This window comes from Ursus americanus, chromosome 14 (assembly GCF_024610735.1).
Source record: "Ursus americanus isolate L20-20 chromosome 14, mUrsAme1.1.p, whole genome shotgun sequence".
NCBI lineage: Eukaryota > Metazoa > Chordata > Mammalia > Carnivora > Ursidae > Ursus > Ursus americanus.
In genome coordinates this window covers 28,183,925-28,207,725 of record NC_142140.1, presented here as the reverse complement: position 1 = coordinate 28,207,725, position 23,801 = coordinate 28,183,925, and the positions used below count along the sequence as shown (strand labels likewise).

Here is a 23,801-nt window from a genome sequence, read left to right as displayed (position 1 = left end):
ATTACCAATTCAACGCTAGTGTCTCTGGATTAATGTTTCCGTATGGAGTGAGGAGGGGGTGTGTAACCACAGAGCAAGTAACCTTAACCTTCCTGACCTCAATTTGTTTGTTTATAATGAGGATAATAATAGTCCTCTTCCCTTGTGGTGGTTGTGAGATTTGAACGAGGTATTACATACAGAATGCCTGGTACAGAATAGCTGCTCAATAAATGGGAGTTATCCTTGTAATCCCACTAAGGGCAGGAAGTACTGTGGACTTGTACCTGCAGACCTCAAGGATTAAAGAGAGTAGGACATACTATTCAGAGGGGCTGATTAGTAGAGAACAACTGGTCTACCTGGTCCTACTGATGAATTCGTCGCTTCTCCAAAACCTCAGTCAGCCCCAAGAGAAAAGGTCAGCTTGGTTTAGTGACAGACACAAATAAAACAGATAAAGCTGCAAAATGTTTGATTTGTTTCACAGCTGGGTGATTATTTTGCCGACAAGAAATGGGGAGCAAGACGAGTGCTCCGTATCTTAGAGAATCTTGTAAGATGCTTTAACAAATATATAAGAATCATATATAATTGGCACACGCTTTGTTTGAATGCAAACACTGCTGTTAAAGTAGTGCTTAAAAACAGTTTGTTGGCCTTCTTTTCGTACAGGAGAAACATTTCTCTCGTTTACACTACTCTCTTGCTTAGCAGACCCTTATTTATCCTATAATGCAAGCGTAATCTGCCCAACATGTCCAAGTGCCCACAGTTCTGAATTAGTGGAGTCGGAATTAGTGGGACTCTTGGCTGTCTCTTGTGGAGACAAGCATTTGAAAACCACCCCTCCAACCGTTTCAAGGACATGACCTCTTCCCTGTTCTTGCCCTCCTCTGCCCACTTTGCGTGTGTTTCAGTTCTGGCTTTCAAAAGAGACAGAAGAAAAAAGACTCGGAAGTGTATTCTTAGGACATCTGAATAGTTATTTATTGAGAAGCCACAGTTTTCCACACTTTCATAACTGTAGGCTTTATATAAGGCAAAAGCAAGATGGATGCACTACTTTACACAGAAAGAAATAGCTCTGCAGAGGACCCCCGGGTCATGCAGTCACAGACCAAGATGCAATGTACATGACGATATAAAAACAGTGTGAAACAAAATAATTTAAATTATGGTTACAATCTACTGAAGGAAATACCCATATTTTATTATAAACACATTTATAGTCTAGGGTTGTAATTTAAATATTTAGGTTTTTTACATACACGGTATTGAAACAGAAAAGCAAAATGTAACGTTTAATAGGATAAACTTTGACAGAGACAGTTGCTCTGAACTGTGCTTGGTGTTAACTCATGATGGGATCACCCTTGTTGTAGCAAATGAGAGGTCAATCTGTTGATATGTAGCCATCCTTTTCTGGCTAACTATACGGATCATCGAAAGGATGAGTTAAGAAGGAAACCAGGGGTTCATGTTTTCGTTTCAGGGGAACACAAAGAACCAGAAGTTGGTTGCCGGAGCCTTGCCTTTTGTTTTCCAAAAAACAAAGCAGATCTATGTGTCTTAATTAAATTAATTCATTGTCTCATTTACATAACTGGCATCCACGTAATGTGAAACAAAGAAGTGAAATACTTGGTATACTCGCCCTCACATCCATTTACCGTCAATGCATACACAGTACATTAATGAAGCATCATTTAACTTTGCTGAGAACAGGAACGCACCTAGCAGTTGGACTATGTATTTCCCATGAACAGTATTTAAAGAATGGTGCTCCATATTGCTTGTAAACATATAGACATGGAATCAGGAAATCAGTGGGGTCGAAGGTCATTTGCTAATCTTGGTACCACGTAGCTAAAATGGCAATTGTATTGGTAAACATCTCATGGGCATGGTAGTTGACAGAAAATTCCCTAATGGGGTTAACTAACAGACTAAGGACATGCATTGATTACAGGACTTTGTCCTAAAGGACTCCAGGCCCTAGCGTTCTAGTCGTCTTCCTCGTCTTCCTCATCGCTGTCCTTCATGCTGATTCCCTGAAGGCCCCCACCCTCGCTCACTGAGGCTGTGGCTTCCTCCACAGTGAGCCGGTTCCGGATGGTTTCATACGTCTTGCTGTTTAAAGTCGAGTCCAGGACCCCTTGCAATCGGAAATCTCTATAGGTTTTCTAAGGAGGGAAAAGATCAGTGATAAGAGAGATCTCATCTCCATGAAGGGAGGGAAAGGACACAAGGCACGTGTGGGCGCGAGAACGCTGACCTTCGGCTAAGTGTCTCACTTTATGCATTGTCAAATGAAAAGCCACCGTGCTCAGATTTCACTTGTACTGAAAACTGAGATTCGCTGAATGACAGAAAATGAGAAATTGTGGCAGGATAAACTGTATTAGCTGAGACAAAGCAAAGAACATAAGCTTGTGTTTATTCAGTTCCATAAAGGGAAATGTTCCATGATTGTTTTGATTCTCTCTCTCTCTCTCTCTCTTTTTTTTTTTTTTGGTCTGGTTCTTTCTCTTAGGTTGGTATAATATGATAGACTGTGTAAGGGGCCATAACACATAAATAATGGATCAACTGATTGTGGTATTTTGCGATTTCCTTTGCAGTCTGGTCTTTAATATTTTTGAGGCTTGTAACTGCATATCCCTCCGTCTCATTCACAAGACAGACATATGTATGTTGGTATATGAAACCTAGTACGGGCAGCAACAATTACAGGGAAGATGGAGCGTTAATGCCTCATCAATATGTTGCAGACATGTGATTCATTTCTTATCTCCCTGGGAAAGAAGTGTATCTATTCCGTTCACAACTTCATGGTCTCGGGGAAGAAATTTGGCTCTTTTTCAAGAACAATGGCTTGGTATTACTGTACCACAAATTCTTTCTTTGTTCCTTCAGGCGATTTCTCTTGGATTTCCTGAGGTATCCCAGGGATTGTTTTTTGTTTTTTTTTTCTAGAAATCCCTTAGCGTTAATTGAACATGACCAGAAGCATCTGGCTGTTGTCTACTTCTTAACATTTTTTTGGAAAAAGGTCTCTCTCTAACAACTTTTCTCATCACACTGCATATCATTTCAGCTACTGATTCTGCTGTATGTTTCTTGTATTGATACAGGACACTTGCTAAAGGGGCATGAGAAGGAATGTTAACATACTTCGGTGCATTCCCATGGTGACTTCCATTTCTTGTCGTCCATCTAATGCAATCCTAGTATCAACAATCACAATGTCAACCCCTCTTGAAGGTCACATGTCGTAATGACTGCAGAGTTAACTAGAGAATGCAGTTTGGCTCAGTGAAGTCCAACGATATCAGATTATGAGTATGATGACCACGTGTCCTCTTTATACCTGTTGTCTCAGCATGATTAATCACAGCACCTTCTTTCCTTTGTAAAAGTAATCTGATTTCGGCACTAAGTTAATAGGTCCTCCTAATTAGGGATCAAACTGCAAGGCTCTCCTAGGTAGCTAGACAGCTACCTGACTTGTCCTCACCTTGACGGGAAAGGGTAGGAGGCTGAGTACATTCTAGGCATGGTGCAGACCAGATATCCGGAAAGTTAACTTGTTTTTTTTTTTTTTTTGTACTTTTCAAGCAGTTGTTCTGTTTCCACTTAAGATAATATAATTGGTGCCAGAGTATCATGGGAAAAAGAAAGGTAGGAAGCACTTGAGTATTCTCCCCTTTATTCAAATGCCAGAACAGCATTCTCCAACTCAACTCTAAATGCCTGCAGACAGGGGCCATATCTAGTCATTTTAAAATTCTCCATCTTGTAATATACATCTTGTAATATTCAACTAATATTTAACCAGTGTTGGATGAGTGAATAAATGTTTGCTGAAGAATGAATGAATGAATGGAGGAATGAAGGGAATGGATGTGGAGGTAGGAAAGAAAGCCAGCTGTCTTTGGAAGTTTGCCTCGGGGAAGGGGACCTCTGGTTAATGTGCTCGGTGAAGAGGTGGTGCGTTCTACTTCGTACCTGTGTGTTGGGACACTAGTTATGTTGAGCCCGTCTCTGGCAAAAGTGAACGGCGTTCTCTGGCCAGTGACATTGCTGTCCCTTCCCTGTGGTTCATGTCTGGTTTTGTGTGTGTGTGTGTGTGTGTGTGTGTGTGTGTGTGGCAGAAGGCTAAGAAGAAACCTCTCTCAGATTTACATTTTTTCCTTAATGAAATATTGCTAGTTCCATATTCCCAACATAGATCTAGAAATAGCAGTAATGGGAAGATACATATTTTAAAATCTTAAAATTAACGTCTTCTTTTCATGTCCACCCGGTAAGGGTCAAATAAAAAAATGCCCCCAAAGAATTTATTTATACCCAGGAAATGGAATTGAAGTAGTCAGGCAGTGGCTAGTGAGCTTGCCTTAAGGAACTGAAATTTAAAAAATATGAAAATTAGGCTGGGTCTATGGTCCGAGTGCTTACATTTCTTTTTTAAGAGCTGTAGTACGCGGCTGTCTGTAACCTTCCCTGGGCAGACGCTTTGTGAGATCAAATGCAGATGATAATAATTCTCTTTAATTACACTCAACAGAACAGTAATTGGTTTTAAGTCAGCACTGGGGTAGAGGAGCACCTTCAATGAAATGGTGCTAATCCTAAAGAGACTAAGAAATGGGGTTGGGGCGGGCGGCGGGGAATGGAGGGGGTAGGGGGTGGGGGGGAGACTTCTGGCAAAAGGTTAAGAAATAGAAATTCAGCTACGTTTTACTGTTAAAATATTTTTAAAGACACTTTCTGCTTTGAATGAGATTTTTGCATCACGAATGTTTTAAAACCCTCTATGGTGAAGCATCAAATGGAAACTGAAATGATCAAAAACGTATTTACCCCCTTCTGTGATCTTATTATTTCATGTAAACCACTGAGATTTCACGCTGAAATAATTATCATTAGTCCAAGGCACACACACAAGAACAGGGAAAAAAGCTACTTTCAGGGTATGTTATCTCACCTTTGTGATCCTTTCCATTTGATTGTATACACGCATCGTAAGAGAAACTACTTCAATTAACTACGAGAACAATATTGATTTGCATCCTGATAACGATCACAGGACATATTTAGAAATAGCTGGAGGTAAATATTTCTATTACATTAATTGTGGCAAAATTTTATTTAATTAAACCATAAATGAAATTGGTAATTATGTGATTAGCATAATGGTACCCGAACCAGCTTTTGAAAGTCTAACGCACAGGGCACGAGGCCCCCCGCAGTATTTTTGCATGACAGATACATAAAGTATTTTTCCAGCCTGGAAAAAATATTAAATTCCTTTTTGTCAATTTTTCCTTTGATGTCTGAGTAATAAATTAACCACGCATCCCAAAGTGATTTCATAGGTTTTTCTTGCACGAGATGCTGTTTTAGAAATCATCTTGTTTTATATGTAAAACAATATTCTTTGTGTTAAGGACGTTCTGCAGCCTGACAATGAAATGTATTTCAGTGAGCTATTTGCCAAGAAGAATAATTATTTTTTCTTTTACCTTTACCATCCTAATTAGTGTTTTCAACTGATAAATGTGAAGCTGTAAGTCCATCCGGTCCGTCAACCAGGTGCAGATCACGTTCATGGAGCTGTTGTACCATTGCTGAAAAAAGAGACAAAAGTTCTCCAGCCAACACATCACGAAGCATTTGCAGAGGAGAGAGGGAACAGGCCATGTTTGAGCATCTGCTCTGTGCTAAGGAAAGACTAAATGGTTAAAGAGAATTTGAGAGCAGAGACAAATCGTGAACATTAATTGACACAAAATCACAAGGTACCAGATCAGCCTAAAAAGAGGTGGGTTTGGACTGTGAATCTAACACAGAACTCTTCCACTCTTAACATCTCCTACACGGTCAATTCACATAGGCCATTTTCGCTCTTCTGATTCTCCTTTTTGTTGGTCAATTTTACTCAGTTGAGACTCAAGTCACTGCTTATTTCCTAATGTCACTGTTTCAGATGCCCGGGGAGATGGGGGTTTCTCCACGGAACAAACTGATGTCACTTGCTACTTACCTTTTGACAAATCCAGACCCTGTCTGCGGACGACAATGCTGGGAATCGGGCTGAGAGCCTTATGAATTGAGGGCGAAGTCTACCTTCCTCTACCCTACTGGGGGCACTGGGATCGAGACAAGGAAGAAGGTTTCTCTTTAAGGGCCAAATCGTACTCCGGGCAGCTTCTGTGCCCTTACGTTGGCTGTGCAATCTGTTTTAATCTTAACACCAAAAAATTATGGAAGATGAGAGAAAAAAACCATCTACAAATGAGCTCATTTCAAGCTGTTGAAATCATACTTCCCCTTAAGGGGGTTAAATTTTGCTTCTTGTCTGTGAAAAATGCTTGAAGCTGTGTCACTTTAGACTGCCACCCCTGTGGCGCAGGAAGTCTCTGGTGCGGTATGATTCTGCAGTACTGCTCATATATTCATAAATCTCACTCGGAGACATATGAACAGTGTTAGGAAGTGTCAGTATGAAAAAAAAAATCTAATCTTTTAAACTTCACCAGGTTTCATTACGCATTGCCGCTTATACCAAACAATTTACAAATAAAATGAAAAGGTGTGGATGGACCTATATATTTATTTATGGGGCATCTATATGAACTGTGCACAGAAAAGATGTGAGAAAAAAAGAGTGGTTAGAGAACCGAGACTATGCACACTCTCATGCTAACCAATGCACACACACGTGCGCACGCGCGCACACACGCACACGCGCACACATTGCACACCAGTGGGGATTTGAAAAGCATAAATAAAAACATGTTTCTGATGGTAACTCCACCCTTTCTCACCTAAAGATCATCCAAAATCAGTTTATGCCTAACACTCACAGTTTTTCTGAAGCCTTGTTTCTGACTTAATTTCTTTTAAAAAAAATTAATTTGGGTTTTTACTTGCAAGGTAGAACTGCCAAGTTTCACCTTGTAAGAAACGACACAGTCTCAGCCATGGCGTTCAGAAGCCCTCTTTGCAATCTTTCATTTCTAGGCTCCTTCCTCATCAGAGCCAATTGTGGCTCTCCTTGGAGCCCAGCCGCAAACAGAGACCACACTACCCCAATCAAGGCGGCATTGCAGCCTCACAGCCAACTTCTGCTCTTTTAAAGATCATGGAGGCGAAACTGACAGTTTCAGGAACCTTCTGTCCCTCCCCAGGGAGCAGGCGGGGTGGGGGGTGGGGATTTTTTCCCCTGAGATTCACAGTTCACTCCATGTAGGAGGGGGTTTTCCCCGGGTCAAGCTGCTTCAGGCATGGACAGGTTTTCCCCTCTAGGAGTGAGAACATTTTACTGAAACTTTTTTGGGGGGTGGGGGAGTGATTATTGGGGAGTGTTTTTGGCACCTCCTGCCTTGGGATTCTGGAGCTTTTGCTCTCACTGCATCTGGGTGTTTTAAGACGGGGTCTGAGGACAGAAATACCACTGGGTCACTGGTGTTCCTGCAGCCCTCCCTTACTCTCAGCAACTGGGGGCTCTCTTGTGTTCACCCCAGCCCTCAAATTCTGTTTGCTGGGCTTTATCTAACATGCAATAAAGTATTTCGAGAGTCACAAACATCGGTCCCCCCTCCACCCCACCTCCTCGGGTTGGAAGATGACCTTCAAAGAACGTGGGGACCTCCTGGCCAAACCTACAAACCTAGACACATGACGGGTGCATCTCAGGGACACAAAAGAGGAATGTGGCACTCTGGCTTCTAGGCAGAGGTGGCATTTTGCTTTGGCTGTGACAACAGGCAAACCGGCGCTGGCTGATATCACTGCCAGCAAGCCTTGTGCAACATGCCTTTTTCTCTTTGCTGAGAGACGTGCCACCTTTCAGGGGAAAAAAAATAACGACCCCCCCTTTGTATAATTCCTATTCTTGTAAATGGCTTTTAGAGAGTAAAAAATAAAAAACAAAAACAAAAAGGTAGGATACTCTGAATCCTCTCTCTCTGCTGCGGAAAGGGTAGGGAGGTAGGAAATGCGTACAGCAATGGATCAGTGTATCACGCTTGCTGATTCCCACCCCAGGAGAACAAGAAAGCCCTGGAACATCCATGCCTTTCCTCCTGGATCTCACATCTAGCAAAAGAAGTGTAAAAAATGTATGATGCCCCATTGGCTACGCATTTCAAGAGGCAAAAGGGAGTAAGTCACTCCTTTCCAAACCTTATGCTCAGTAGATGAAATTGGAGGCACACAGCGCTAACTTGGACGCGACACAGCGCTAACTTGGTTTTCCAGAAAGGCGCTTAAAGGCATTTGGATGTCGGAGGAAGCAAGAGTCACTGCCTTCTAGAACTTTAAAATGTTAGAGGTGAAAAAGAGCTTCCCTGTTACCCTTTGTAGAGGAGCAAACAAAGGCCCAGAGAGGTAAAGTGACTTGCCCAAGGTCACATAGCCAGTGAGTCCTGAAGTGGAAGTTCTGCGGGATTGGGCACTGGACTAAAATAGCTGATCATCGAGTTACTCCTCCCTGGGCGGGGCCCAAGAGTGTGCTGGTCAGGAGAGCTGAGGGTGTGCACCTCTTTCCAACTCCACACTCAGGATTTTGCATTGACAGCTAGAAATAGGCCTTAGTGGGAGTTTTTACACCATGGAAATTGGCAAGCGCCACAAACCAGGGCATTCTCCCTCCAGAAAGCCAGTTGTTAAACATTTACCGGCACATTACTGGGTATCTGGGTTGGTCCTGCTTGTTCTCCTGTGGTGCTTATTATTCAGGTTTGCTTTATTTGAGATTGAGGCTAACAAAGCAGATCTGTTAGAGTTCTTCAAACCAGGAAATAAAACATTTTAAGGTCTCCCCATTTTGTTTTGTCTTAGGTTCAGATAAGCCTTTTCCAGAAACATCCTAACAATTTTGATAAAATGCACTCTAAACCCTAGGATAAAAATTGTGAGCTGACCACACAAACTAAGTATTTAAGTATAATCACAACTCCTTTAGCCTCCCCTTAAGTTCAGGTATATTTATTGGAAGCTTCCTAAATAAGGTTACTTTCATCCTAGAGAAATAAAATCCCCAGTACCTGGGGCCCCTTTAAAGTATTCTCTGGGATAATTCGGTAAGGGTTTGAAAGCTGGAACCCAAAAGGAGGCCCATCCAAAGGAAGTCCCTCGGAAAGTTGGGGACTTCTCCAGCAGCGCCAACCAGATCTGAGAGTTCTGTTGAGGGGGAGCTGGAAGCCTGCTTTGAGGCTCTGTCATTTAATCTTTCTTTCTTCCTTTTTACAATGTAGTCTTTACCAGCAAAGGCCTCACCTGTCTTTTCCCTGGCTTTGTGATCTTCGGCAAATTATTTACATTCTCAAAGACACTGTTCCTGATCAGAAAATGGCGATTAATCAGCCTTTTTCATAGGCTTTTTGATGACGCAAGGAAGTTATGCTAGCAAGGCTCTCAGCCCCACACTTGGCACAAAATAAGGCCTCGAGAAATGAGTTGCTGCCACCACCACCGCCACCATCACCACTCATATCTTCAGCACCATCACCATCATCTCTCTTATGCTTTTTTTCTCTCTCTTTCTCTCACACTAAGAAATGCCAAAAAACAAGGGAAAAAGCCGAGCAAGTGACCGCCGAAAGCCATGTAGTGGTGGAGAAAATGGCTCCTGTTGGAATACCTCTGGAATTGTATGCACGTGTCTTACAGGACACAGACTAACTCTTAGCAATTCTGTTGTAAAGTGTTTGTGGTAGATCATCACCCAAACCTCTACGTCCATCCTGGGTGCATAAAGCACATTTTTAACTATACTGACCTAGATTTAATATTGGATTAAAAGGATTCAGATGAATAATGAGTGATTTTTCAAACTTTGTGTGGACAAGTTACAGCTTCAGCTTGGGTTGGCTACTTATTAGCTAGATAACCTTCAAACGAGCTACTTCACTCTCTGACCCTCAGTCTCCTCTTGGGGTTAATACCAGTAGCTACATCAGAGGATTACTGTGAGCATTAAAAGAAATAATTATGTAAAGTGCCTAGCAGAGTTACTGTCACATATTAAGCACTCAATAAAATTTAGCAAAGGGGCGCCTTGGTGGCACAGTTGGTTAAGCGTCTGATTCTTAGTTTAAGCTCAGGTCATGATCTCAGGTCCTGAGATGGAGCTCTGAGTGGCTCTCAGCATGGAATCTGCTTGTCCTTCTCTCTCCCACTCTGCCCTCTCCCGACCCACGCACGCACTCTCTCTCTCAAATAAAAATGTTTAAAAGAATAAATAAAATTTAGCGACTACTATTATTACTCTCAGAAACATAAAGATATCCTTTCAATATACAACACAAAGAAATTTTCATCATTCATTTCTAGTAGGAGCTTAGACCCACGCATGCACTCTCTCTCTCAAATAAAAATCTTTAAAAGACTAAATAAAATTTAGCGACTACTATTATTACTCTCAGAAACATAAAGATATCCTTTCAATATACAACACAAAGAAATTTTCATCATTCATTTCTAGTAGGAGCTTAGACAGTTAATATACAGATATATCAGGTAACACCTTGTGCCCTGTAAACACACTGACTTCATGCAGAGAAACCCTTATACATAACTGTCTCTTCTGTAATATCGGGGTTCACTATAGACAGGATTAGGGTGAGGCTAGTGAGGTAGAATCTTGCAAATGCAGGACCAGATATTGTCTTTAATTAATATTCTGATATTTTGTTCATCTTGGATGATTTGCATTCATTTTGACTTCTTAAGATGTACTAAAAGATTATTGATCTCAATTACCGTATTTCTCGGTTCCCCCTTAAATTTTATAACTGAGAAGTGACTCATTCACCTCTCCCTAGTCCCTGCCCCAGGGCTCCCTGTTCCCCTGGAAACTTCATCACCTGGAAGTGCTGCAGGATTGAGAGATACAATGAATACTCCGAACGTCACTGGACAATAGAGGATTCACAGGAACTGGACTTCCACTTAGATTTGGAGAAGAGCCCCTAATCGCAAGCAAGATGGTGACTACAGGATGGCTGCTGCCTTTATGTCCTCTGCCGTCAGGGCCACCTAGATGTGTCTAAATTCCTCCAGAGAGGAGGATCTGAGTTCTATTGTTAGTTCATCTCTAAATATGTATTTCCTTTGAAACTGGCGTTCCCTATCTTGATGTTAATTTGATGTCCTAAAGAGACCTTACTGTTAATGATTCATTTGTCTTCAGAGCAAATCCCATATCGCACACCTGTGAGTGGCAATGGCAACAAGGAACAGAGGCCGAGCGGGGAACCATTTGGTTCCATCCTCACCGGTGGATCACGACGGTAACATATGCCCTTGACGGAAGCAACCATGGATCAGGCGTTAGAGCCTGCTGGTTTAAACGCAGTACTGTTGCGTACCGGATCTGCAACACACACAGCTAATGAAAGTGCAGGCGTCCCCCACTTTTCTAAATTTCACCTTGGGCCACTTCGCTTTTACGAAAGAGCTACATTAGTCCCTGCTTTCGCTAACTGAAAGAAACTGGAAGAGGATTTTTCACTTTCATGAAAAAAGGCAGAAAGTAAGCACAGAGGGCAGCGTTTCTGCTGCAGCAAGTCGTCAGAGAGGCAGCGCGCAACCTGAGCAGCGAGAGCGGCCCCCCCAAACTCCTTCCCTGGGAACTACACTCAGCATCCCAGCCTCAGGCCACCAGAGCTTGGACCTGTGTCTCTGAGCATCTGTGCTTTGTGTCCATTTATTCTGTGCATCCATTAGCCAGACGTGTCCTAAAGTATCAGAAAAGCCTAAGAGAGGTTATTTTGGGGGCCTGGGGAAGCTCAATAATTTTTCCATATAAATTAACGGTAATTGCTGCTTCACTTTATACCATTCTGGCTTCGGAAGGTTTTCAGAGGAATGCTCTATTTTCAGATAGCAGGGGAAACCTGTAGTTAGCTACTCATTGAACACCTAGCCCTTACAATGTTCACGTGCTCTGCACAGTATTCTGCAAGCATTTTAAAATTCAATCATTGAGCTGGACTCCTAGGAGGCTGACACTATTAACGGCCTCATCTTGTAGATGAGGAAAAAGGGCATAGGTAAATTAAGTTAGTAGCCTGGGGTCACACAACTAGTAAGTGGTAGGATAGGCTTCAAGTTGGCTATTTACCACTACATGTGCATGAGTGTCCCATTCAATGCAACAATGTTAAAAAGTAATGGCCTGTTTGTAGAGAGGGAACTCCAATTCTAGGTGGTTCCTCAGCAAAGTCATTCAGCTCTAAAATTCTCAAAGGAGAAGTGTGTTGGTACGATAATGTTGTTGAACCTGTTTCCCTCAGAGGCCACGCTTGGCTTGGGGTTGGAAAGATTCTATTTTTTATGAGCTTAGAAAGTCGCTAAGCAGAGTGTGGGAAAACCACTCAACAGCCTTAAGGAACTAATGGATGGGAGACAATCTGCTGACTCTTAATGGAAATGGTCAGAAAAAACTGGATGGGAATGAGGACATGCCACTTCTTAGCTAGAATAAGTGTATTTTTTCTTCTCCTCCTGTAGCCCTACCTGATCTCTTCTTATTTGCTTTTAGATTGGTAACTCAGCAAATGCTACTGGTAGAAAGTTCTCACTGGGGGCAGGCTGAGTTTTACTAGAGAAATACAACTAGAAAAGTTGCCTTTATCACAATGGACTGAATTTTCCTGAGAGTTTTGGAGATACAAAAGTTACAACACTGATTAGAATTTTAGTTCTGAAAAACTACACACCATAAGCTTTAAAATTTTTAGTGAATAGGGTCAGTAAAATAGTAGGACCTTGGGGAAATTTGGTTTCATGTGAAATTAAAGAAGATGCCATCAGAAAGCGCTATAAAAGAAACAGTTTTAGGCAGAGTAACAAATTCAATGCAAATAGTCTAGTGCAAAACCCAGTTCCTTCTCTGTCGCTTTTCTTTTTAAAAAAAGTTTTATTGAGGGGTGCCTGAGTGGCTCAGTTGGTTAAGCGCCTGCCTTTGGCTCAGGTCATGATCCCAGGGTCCTGGGATCAAGCCCTACATCAGGCTCCCTGCTCAGCAGGGAGTCTGCTTCTCCCTCTACCCTTCCCCCTTGCTCATGATCTTTCTTTCTCACTTCCTCTCTCTCTCAAATAAATAAAATCTTTAAAAAAAAGTTTTATTGAAGTAGAACATGCATACTATAGTGTCTTGCTTCAAGCAAAATATATGTATATATATGTGAATAAGACATGTTGCCCCATGCCTACGATTAAGGGTCATAGTTAGCCCAATATTGTAAAAATGAGCTCTTTTGGAAAGTATGGCATTTGGCTTACGGGCCAATAACCACCACACACCAACTTCACACACTATCTTGGGTTAAAAATTTGTGACTCAATCCAAAATATCCTAAGCATAAATGATAGCTGAAATCCACAAGGATCTAGTTCTATTGTTAGTTCATTTCTAAATATGTATTTCCTTTGAAACTGGCATGGTCAGGCCTATATGACAGGCAGACACAGCACTAAATGCCTGGGCAGCTCGTGGCTAAATTCTCAACAGCTGTGTCTGTTAGCAGGTGAGGAGTCTGAGACAGTGGCCTGGCAGCTAGCAAGAGAGGGAGCTGAGAGGCAGGGCTGCCTAGTGGCTAAGAGAAGAGATGCGACTGGGGCCTCTCCTGTGTTTGAATCTTGGTAAATCCCTTAACCTCTCTGAGCCTCGGTTTCCTCGTCTGCTAAATGGGGATTATAATAAAAACTACTTAGGGTTGTTGGGGGGGGATTAAATGAGTTAATATGTGTGGAGTGCTTACCACAGAGCCAGGCACATACTACAGGATAGCTGTTAAGACCTTAACCATGCTATCCTGCCCTGCCTCACAAATGGGGAATCCTACCTCTCTAGGTACAAGCTCTGAAGGTTTACATGAAGCTTCCCTAGAAAGCTTCCATTCTTCTAAAAATGTCTGTGCAAACAGGCAATGTATAACCTCTTGGTAACCAACCTGCACTTCTGGACTGAAGAAACACAGTGAATGCTGGAGGATGGTCATCTTTTCTTTGAAAAGTTCCCTTTCTCCAACTCAACACAGTCATGCATCAGAGAAATTGCCTCAGCACCTTGCCTAGAGGGTCTAATGAAGGCAAGGGCATTTTGTTTGTTGGCAAGGAGTCAAAAAGGAAGATAATACTGTGAGCACACCCATATGACTAAGTTCTCCACTTTTGCTTTTTGTGACAAAAGTGGGTTATTATTAGTTGAGGGGAAAAAACCCCACAACCCATTTAAATTGCTATATTGAAATACCGTAATGAAATCTTTTACATTTGAAGCTTTCAATGCACATTTCTTCCTTACAATAGGGGTAATTTAAGAGCATGTGAAAAGCATCATCCTGGGTTTCTTTACACTTCTACCAAGGTACCCATAGCTTCGCTAACCCAAGCCACAATTCCACAGCCCCATGGGTCTCTCAGGTCTAAGGATTGCCAGGGATCTGGTTGTATTGAGTGTTCCATTCCAGATTCAGACAGGGTCTGACAAAGAAACCTTGGCACGTTCAAGCCATCTATGCCAAATGGGCAAAGGAGTAAACAACCGCATGCAAATTTCAGGATTTGTCAAAGTTCCCCAAGGGCTGAAGCAACACTTTCTGAAAGGGCAGGTCATCTGAGTGCTTTTAAAAGTGGGTACACAGCTGAAAGATGCAATCTTCTGCTTTCCTCCAGTGTTACTGTAATTTAGGATTTGGTTCCCCTGAACAACTGCACCTGGAAATGGGTACTTCCCGTTCACGGCTTCAGGACGCTCGGCTAAAAGCACAAATACACCAAAAGAGAACCAGACGCAACATCAGAGGATGCAGGTAATTAGAATGAACTTCCGAGCTGTCTTGAAAGTCCTTTTTAGTGGAGCTTTTTTTTTTTTTTCAAACTATGTAATTCTTTGGATGCCTAAAACACCCATTTCATTGAGGTCTTTGCAAAGCCGTCTTAGTGCTGTGGCCCTTCAAGGTACTAAACTCTGGATTACACCCCTGAAAGTCTGATGCGATCCAGACCATGGGGAAGTCAGAGGCACCAGAGACCATATTCACCAACAACCTGGCGCCTAGAGCATTCGCCCACTCTTTGCCTTTAGTGTTTTTGCATAAGGAAGACATAGTGCAAATGAAACAATTTTTTAAAACCTTGATTTAAGTTGTTACTGCTTAAGACTGTTGATTCTTCTACAGGAAGATGGATAGAATTTAGCATTTGGGAGCAATATTATTTTAACCTTCTCTGAAAGGGCTTAAACAATACCTTAATATTCTTTCATTAAAAAAACAGTTATCTATTCAAGACCAAATTTGAACTCTAACCAAGAAATATGCAGAAATATCCAACAACAAGTGTCTTTAGCACTGACATTTCAAATGAATGTTCGAAATGATAAATCTGTACTTGGATCCTGACCTAATGCATTGCCCCCTTCTTACCCAAGTCAGGCCTGAACTATTACTTGTCGAGGGGGAAATACAAGGGAACTTAGAGTCCTGAAGGAAAGCAAATCAAGCGGGAGAGTTTAATTCAAAGCTAAGCTTACATGGACTATCCAGGGGTCTCCCTCTGGAAGACATTCTTTTTCCTTTCCTTTTTTTTAATGGTTTGATTAACTTGTTGGCAATCTCTGTAAACTATCCATGCTAGCCAAAGCCAGATTGGAAAGGAGTTTGTTGCTCCTGAAAGAATCGGACTGTATGAAACCCCATGAATCCTGCCCAATCCCACGTCTCAATATGGCAGGTGGTTGCCTGCAGGCAGATGTGATGGTCTCTGGAAGGTTTTCTTTCCTAATACTTGTAAGATATTGCTGGAAACAGTTTATCCTCCCTGAATGACAGAATGAAGCCAAAGATCAATCCATAGGTATCTACCTAATGATAGGAAGGCATATGATGGGAAAGCAGAGGCACTAATGTGAATTTTCAACTGTGGGCGCTATCTCAGCTCAAATGCAAACACCACGATTCTACCAGTCCCACACCCCGAGGAAGCGCTATTAGGGAAGGATCTAGCAATGCCACTTTTTAGTATAGATGCCAAAAGACTGAAAGCAGGATCTTGAAGAGATATTTGCATGCCCATGTTCATATTAGCATTACTCATAACAATTATAAGCCAAAAGACGGAAGCAATACAAGGGTCCATGGACAGAGGAAGATAAACAAAAGGTGATAGACACACACTGTGGAATATTACTCAGGCTTTAAAAGAAAGGAAATACTGTCATATGCTACAACATGGAAGAATCTTGAGTCCACTCTGCTAAGTAAAATAAGCTGGTGGAGAAAGGACAAATACTATATGATTCCATTTATATGAGGGCCCAAGAATAGTCAAATTCATAGAGACAGAAAACAGAATGGTGGTTGCCAGGGGCTGGGGAGGGGGAAATGGGGAGTTAGTGTTTAACGGGTACAGAATTTCAGTTTTGCAAGATGAAGAGTTCTGGAGACTTGGTTACACCAACAGTGTGAATGTACTCAACGCGACTTAACTATACACTTTGAAATGGTTAACGTGGCAAATTTTATGTTATGATTATTTTGCCACAATTAAAACAAAAACATGGGAAATGAAAAAAAAAATCACTTCCCATACCGAAAAGGAAACTTCCCTTAAGAAAGCTCAGATATGCAACAATATACAGATTCTAATCCGAACACCCAAGCATGTTTGACAAAAAGCCAAAAAATTCTTTGTAAGATGAACATGGGCATTTCGTTTAATACCAGGACTGAGACAATTTCTTGAGGCCGAGTTTTGAGACGGTGAAGAACAAAGAACAAATCTGGTAGCATTTGCTCAGTCATTTATTTGGTTTATTTAAAACATGCCACAGGGCCAACATTTCTAAATCTGTGAAATAGAATTAAATGAAGCCTAGAGACGAGAACTAAGAATCCTCATAGAGGCTTGGGTCCAAACAACAAAAAAGGATGCATTTTCACACTGCGCAACACGTCACCTCCTATGTTTTCACAGAGACTCCCCTGGCCCCTGACAGACCCCCCGCCCCTGATTTTCCAAGCATAGATTTGATCAAGCAGCACTCATCTCTAAGATCCCAGTTCCTCTGCCCAAAAGGGCAGCAGCTGCCCCATCCAGAATCACTCCCAGCACAACAGACTTATTAAGGTTTGGAATGTGTGTTCAGGAAGCCCTTATTTTAGGAAACAATTAAGTAGAATTAGGCTAATAATGCAAGGCAGGCAAAGCTTTTGCCCTTTGCTGAGAAATAACTCCTGCATGGAACAGTTGTACTAATAAAAATCATGTATTTCTTAAATGCCTCAAAATGATCTTTGCACCAAGCTCGGCAATTAACCCTGCCCCACTGAGGAGCGTTTATTCCCCAGGCTAAGGAGGATTAATCTCCATGTTTGCTCAACCAATGTCTTTCGTTGGTGAAAATACGGTCTGAGGTTTGGGCTTGGAACAGAAATTTCTGGAAGTGGAAACTGGACAGGAGGGTGGTAAGGTGGACACGAGGGGCTGGACACCCCCTGCCAGGCCCAGATGGAGGCCGGGGCCAAGCATCTTCTTGGGCCTACCTGTTCTTAACCTCTCGGGAGGATGGAAGGCCTTTCTTCTGGTTGCCAGAGCCTTTACTGAGGGGATTTTCTCCACCAGCTCCAACTCTACTCCCTTCCTCACAGTAGCCATTAGTGGGCCTTCTTCTGGGCCAGAAGCAATAGATTTCCCACCTCTAGGCCTGAGCAGGAAGTGACCGCTGGGCAAAAGGGGGACACAGACCCTCCTGTCCGATGCTTTGTCTCCTTGACAACATCCCAGCTGGTGGCCCGAGGAACAGACTTAATTTCTTTTCTTTCTGTGCCCACCCTCCCCGCCCCATACTTCTCTCCCTCTTTCTCTAGACGCAAACGTACGGCATCCAACATAAAGTTGCCGAAATAGCAATCTTGTCTCTGAATATATAAATTGCAAAAATTGATATGAATAAATCTGCAAGTAGCACACTGATTGTGGCACATTTTATCAAAAAACGGCGCTCGGTTGCTCGGTGGCTGGGGAGGGGGGTGGTGTCATTACACATACAGAAAAACATCTGCAAACTCCCAGTTTCTTTACTTAGAACTGAATGGAGGCATGACCTCCTGTTCCTTGCCATGAACCCTGAGTTCACACTCATATTTTACATGTTACAGGAAGCCACAGCTCGCCCCAGGGGTGCTGCAAACAGACACGCAGAAGCCAGATGTAGCCCCCCCCTGCTCCTTAATGCACCTGAAGAAGCCGGCAACTCGACATTCAAAAGCTGACATGCACGTAGCTTAAGGTCACTTCAGATTTTGTAAAGAGGAGGACAAAACCAGGAATGCTTCTAGGGCTGGGCTGTCAGCGGGGAGGCGGAGGGATTACAAGGAACCTGTGACTCTGCCTCTTTCTGCCTTTGCTGGTAGTTTTTTTGTGTGTGAACAAGTGCCATACAACAGATTGAGCCTCGTATAAAGGCCTGAGACTGTGCAAGGGCCCCCCGCTGGGCCTCAGCTGTGCTTGCAATTAGCAATAGGCACAGAGTGATTATTGTTGCGGTAGCGGATGGCAATGCGAAGTGACAAGTTTTATGGGGGAAGTTGAGAGTGGGGATGCTCTGCAAGTTTCTCTTTCTTTCCTTTTTCTTTCTTTTTTTCTTGGTCTGCAAAAACCCTTCCTTGGGAGGTTGAAACCTCCCATTGCAGTGAAAGCTATTCCCTACACCCCCTTCATTCAAAAGAGTCTTAACAAAAATTGTTGAAAGAATATTTTTCTCGCTGCTTCAGAACGCGGGCTTTCTAGGTCAGAGCTTCCTTGCTGCCCTATTTAATGTCAGAAATACCCATTTGCTTCAAATTAGCAGAGATCTTCGAGTTGAGGGCAGGAGATTAAGCATACAAAATTACTCAGCAGGTGATGGTGGGGTGGATTTGGGGGTTGAGAAGTCTTTAAAACTGACTACAAGACATTATATACTTCTGACAAAAGAACATAGTAATCCTACCTGCTTGCTTTAACCACTGTTGTTTGCCTATTATTATGTGCTTTAATGCTCATGAGAGCCAAAGTGTTCTGATAGTGCTCAATTACCATAGTAACTCACACCAGTGACCTCTTATCGCAGGGCTCCCAGCTCAGCTCAGCCAATCCCGAGAGTCTGTATCTTTTTATTTATTTCAACGGTGATACGTACTTGGACTGGAAAGCTCCAGATAGAGGCCACTCCTCTCTTTGTCCAAGATAAGAACTTGTTTTGAAATTTTGAGTAAGGGCCTGTCACCTTTGGAATCCAAGGATATTCTGAAGTTTATGGGTTTGAGGCTGTGGGATGTGTTCAAAAACATCATGAAGACACAGAACAATGCCCAATAAAAAGAAAAGAACACGTGTGCACCAAAGGCCAGCAGCCTCCCAGCTGCAGCGCAAGTCGTGTGCCCCGAGCGGGCCTCTAGCTATCAGCTCCGGAGTTTGATAGGAGGAGAATGAGAGACTCTTACTGGGGAACGTTGGGCATTTTATCATACCAGAGCTAACTCTAGACAAAGAAGACTCTCTAGAGGGGGTTAACTGCAAAATGTCAAAAGGAAATAAAAGTAATACTGGCACAAATGTTTCCAGGCTTGTGTTTTTCATGGGCCTGTGAATGTGTCTGCAAAGACATGAGCATGCTGCAAAGACATGAGCATGCTCTATCCTCTGTCTAAATGCTGTTGGTGATTCAGAGTCAGGGTTACCTAACAAACTAAACGTTCAGATAAGTCCTGCAGTACAGAAACGCATTTAACTCTGCTTCATATTTTCCAAATGTATCTGACTAAAGAACCGCTTTCCATGACCCACCTACTAATACATTTCAGGGTACTTATGTTCCTTTGAACCCACTTTGGAAAAAATCTCTATAATGACATTAATATTAATAAATAGCAATAACAACAATAATAATAGGTACTGTTTCACGAGCACGTACGTGTCGGGCACTGTTCTAAGTAGTTTATATGAATTAAACTCATTTAATTCTCTCAACGACCTCAAGAAATAGTTACTTTTTAAATCCTATTTTACATTTCTAAAGCACAGAGTTGTATGAATTCATTCTCTATGAAAAAGAGAGAAAAGGAAAAATAATAAGCCATATGTAATAAATTGGCTATTAATTTTCATTATATTTCTCCTGCTTCTGACTCTCCAGGAATCCCACGGTCTCCCTAAGTAAATAATATTTTCTATTCCATGCCCTGCTTAATATAAACTGAGGAGCAAGGCATATCTTCCTGCAAAATTCTTCCACCTTTGAACTTAAGGTACCCAAATGGCAAAATCTACCTCTCCCCTCTCTTGATTAGCCTCCAAAGCCCTGCTGTCCTAAAAGAGAGAATCCAATTTAAGTATCAAAATTAGATCTGTGCTTGCCTGTACACAACATGACTTGTCAACCTGCTGGTCCTCTAAGTAACTGAGTGAAAATGTGACTAGTGGTCAAACCCAGAATGAAAGATGGAACATGGGCCCCACAGCAGCTGTTCCAACAGCCCCTGGCTGATCCGCAGAACACATCACAGCAAATCAGGACAAACTTGAGTTTCCGACTTCTGTTCACAGACAAGTTGTTCAGCAAACGTCCGAGGCTGATACCTAACTTTCAGCAAGCAGACTGGGGAACTGAGATATTTAAGAGAAAAAGAACAGCTTTCTGACGTACCTGGATTTTCTCAGTTCAGACTCTTTCTTTCTCCAAAGACGTAAATAATGAGCCGAATGTGATTGAGCCCCAGTCAGCTTCTAACCAGGCCTCGTCAGCCACCCGGGCCGCCCAGGGCAGGTGTGCAGTTTGGGCATTAACAAACTGACCACGGTTAACAATACCTTTTTCTGGGGCCTATTTTTCTGTGGATACGTTGAGGATTTATTCCTAGGCCTCCCTGTGCACTGAGAAAATGGACCCCCATGCCTTTAGCCTCTGTCCTCTCAAAGGAACCTACTGTTTTGAGAAAATGTATAGTTATAATCCAAATTCACACTTTCAAAGTCATCTCAATCCGTTAAAGCTCAATTATGTTGAAAACAAAATTCTAGTCTTGGTGGCACATCCTAGCACCCATTATCCGTGTGAGAATTGTGAATAATTTATCTGAAAACTATTCTCTGATATGTATACAAGGACTTCAGAAGTAGGAGAAGGATTCATCCTATGAATTGAATTCATATTATTCACGAACAGCATCTGCCCACTCGCTGATTGCTTCTTAGGTACGGGAAGTGCATTTAGAGTTAAATGCATTAATTTGCAAGCAGATTGACGTAAGCAACTGAATAAGAAATTTGCATACCATATAGAAATGATTATAGAAATCAGACTCTAAAATAAGGACTGTAACTCATGTACAGAACGGAAAGATAAAGTGGAGTGCCAACTTTGTCATTTTAAAACAGGGCTGGTTAATCACATTAGGGGTAATTTCATAATTTGCACATATCAAACTTTCTAGAGTCATGAATCATGAGAGTTTTGTGAGTCAAAGTTGAAGTTCTTATGCAGGAGAATCTGCACTGACTTTAGGGAGTCGCCTTCCTGGACTGTAGCTGTTTTAATCGTTACTCTCAGTACAAAAGAGCGTGTCTTTACATTCACATACTTTCCACGCTGTTACGTGGGAAATGTTCAGGTAAATCGGTAAAGGGAATGCTTGAGGTCAAACCACACAGCTACTTTCCAAGCAGATAAGAAAGAAAAAGACATTGATAGAGCATCCAAGAGGCCCTGTCCAAAACTCCAAGATTCCAAGACAACAAAAGCCAACAACTACTACGAGGTCCAGAACCCTTTTGCAGAGTCCTCTAAACAGTTTAATTAAAAAATTAGACCCATGTCAGCTTAGTGAACCCAGGCTCTATGGGAAGTGATTTCTCATAAGGAAAGGGCGCAATCTTCTGAGGAGCCAGAGATGGCACTGAGTAGTTTCCAAAAAGCAGTCACTGGGGGCGTCTGGGTGGCTCAGGTCACGATCTCAGGGTCCTGGGATCGAGCCCCACGTCGGGCTCCCTGCTCAGTGGGGGAATCTCCTTCTCCCTCTCCTCCCTGCTTGTGCTCTCTCTCTCTTTCAAATAAATAAATAAAATCTTAAAAAGCAGTCACTGAAGAAAGCTTGGGTGCAGGGACAGGGCTCTGCCGCTGGCCCGGGAGCTGGAAGGAGTGCTGGGTTTCACAAAGTGGGCAGGGTGGCCTGAAGGCGGGATAGGAGAAGGCAGGAGACTGGGCAGAGCATGGTGGGGCAGGTGCACTGGCAAAGCCTTCTGAAACTCCCAGGAGCAAACACTGTGTGTGCAGAGCAACTGCCCCCGTAAAGGAGGCCAGAAAACAGGTTCAGATGCTGGGGCTCCGGGACGAGGAAGAGAAAGACAGAGTGCTGCTTTTTAAAAGTTAACATGTGTTTTCCCCATGTGCAGCTGGGCTCTGCCTCCCAATGGCGCCCTTTCCTCTTGTTTTATTTTTAATCTCTGGAAACCATATTCCCCTCTTACTACTTCTCACTGCGTGTGACTCTAATTTTTTTTCTCTTTCTGGGAGGGAAAAAAAAAACCCCACATTTGCCAGATCACTTACCCAAACCTTATCCTGGGGCGCCTGCCACCCCAGCTCTGGAAAAAGCATAAACCTCAGGCCACTGTCCTTACACAAGACACACACTTGACCTTGCTGGGTGCCCTTGATATCTGGGTGGTTTGGGATCCACCAGCCAGGAGATAAGAAGTCTGCATCAGGTCTCCCACTGAAATATTCAGATGGGTCCGGGACCTGAGCACATAGAGTTAAACCCTAAATTAGCCATGAGTTAATGTGTGCGGCCTGGATCACCCTGCCTTGCCATTAATGCTTCCCGTCCCCAAGGTGCCCTCCCCCTTCATCTCCACCCTCCCCCCCCACCTTTTTGAGGCGACAGAATAAGAAATTAAACACTTGTGGGTTCATTCGAAAGAGTGAATGAAATTGAATAAGCTCTCAGTACTTGAGGCGCACAGCAAGCGCCTGAATGGGGCAAACCTCCTAAGTTGAATGGAGTGTCTTTTGGGACCAATTTGTCTCTTTTCACTCTTTATTCTTCCCTTTTTGCTGACAGATGTACAAAGGCGGAACTGCGCCGTGTAGCTTATCCGCATGCACCCACAGCAGCTGTCACTTTTGTCGAGCAAGTTAATCAAGCAAATGCCACCATATCCCACTTTCTATAAGGAACAACATGTTATAGACAGTAGTCTTGCTAGAAAGAGACTTTATTTTAACTTTGATTGGCTTGGTTCCCCCACCCCTCCCAACACTTCCCCCTTTATCCCCAAAAAGGAGGGGGAATGGGGGATTGTGCCCAAGCCAACGATTTGGCTATGATCATGTTAGATTTAATAATAATATTGTGCGTGAGGCTGAAGACTCATTTGGAGTTCTTTCCTAAGGACTGAGGGGATGCCCCAGGTCTGGGTGGTTTTTTTTTTCCCTTCTTTGAGCGTGCTATTGTTTGTGCTGAACTGTTAGGCTGCATGTCTCAAGTTATAAAAAGAAAAGCTGAGGGCAGAAAATAGTATTATACCACGGATGTCTTGGATTAATTTTGTTCTCTTTTCTTTTGTAAAGCAGGTTGTGTTATTTACATATTTCTTTTGATAAACCCCCTTGCCTGGCCAAGCTTACAAAGACTGTGCTAAATACATAATAGCATTTCTTTGTGCATCTTGCCGTTAGTGAGTTCTTTAAGCTGAATGCCCAAATTCATTTCTAATGTACACCAACAAATGCAAACAGGCCTCCACTTCTCTAATTCTGT

The 23,801-nt window shown here is 42.6% G+C and overlaps 1 protein-coding gene across 1 annotated transcript in view; it reads right to left on the bottom strand.

The window, feature by feature from the left end:
* Positions 1-940: 940 nt before the first annotated feature.
* The window catches only part of CADPS (calcium dependent secretion activator), a 799,713-nt gene continuing 776,852 nt past the window's right edge, over positions 941-23,801 (bottom strand). Inside the window, exons 38-39 of the mRNA XM_087866885.1 lie at positions 5,508-5,612; positions 941-2,165 (exon numbers count right to left, since the gene is read on the bottom strand). Coding sequence (XP_087723011.1) covers positions 1,986-2,165; positions 5,508-5,612 — 285 coding nt within the window. The 3' untranslated portion in view covers positions 941-1,985. The remainder of the gene's footprint in view (positions 2,166-5,507; positions 5,613-23,801) is intronic.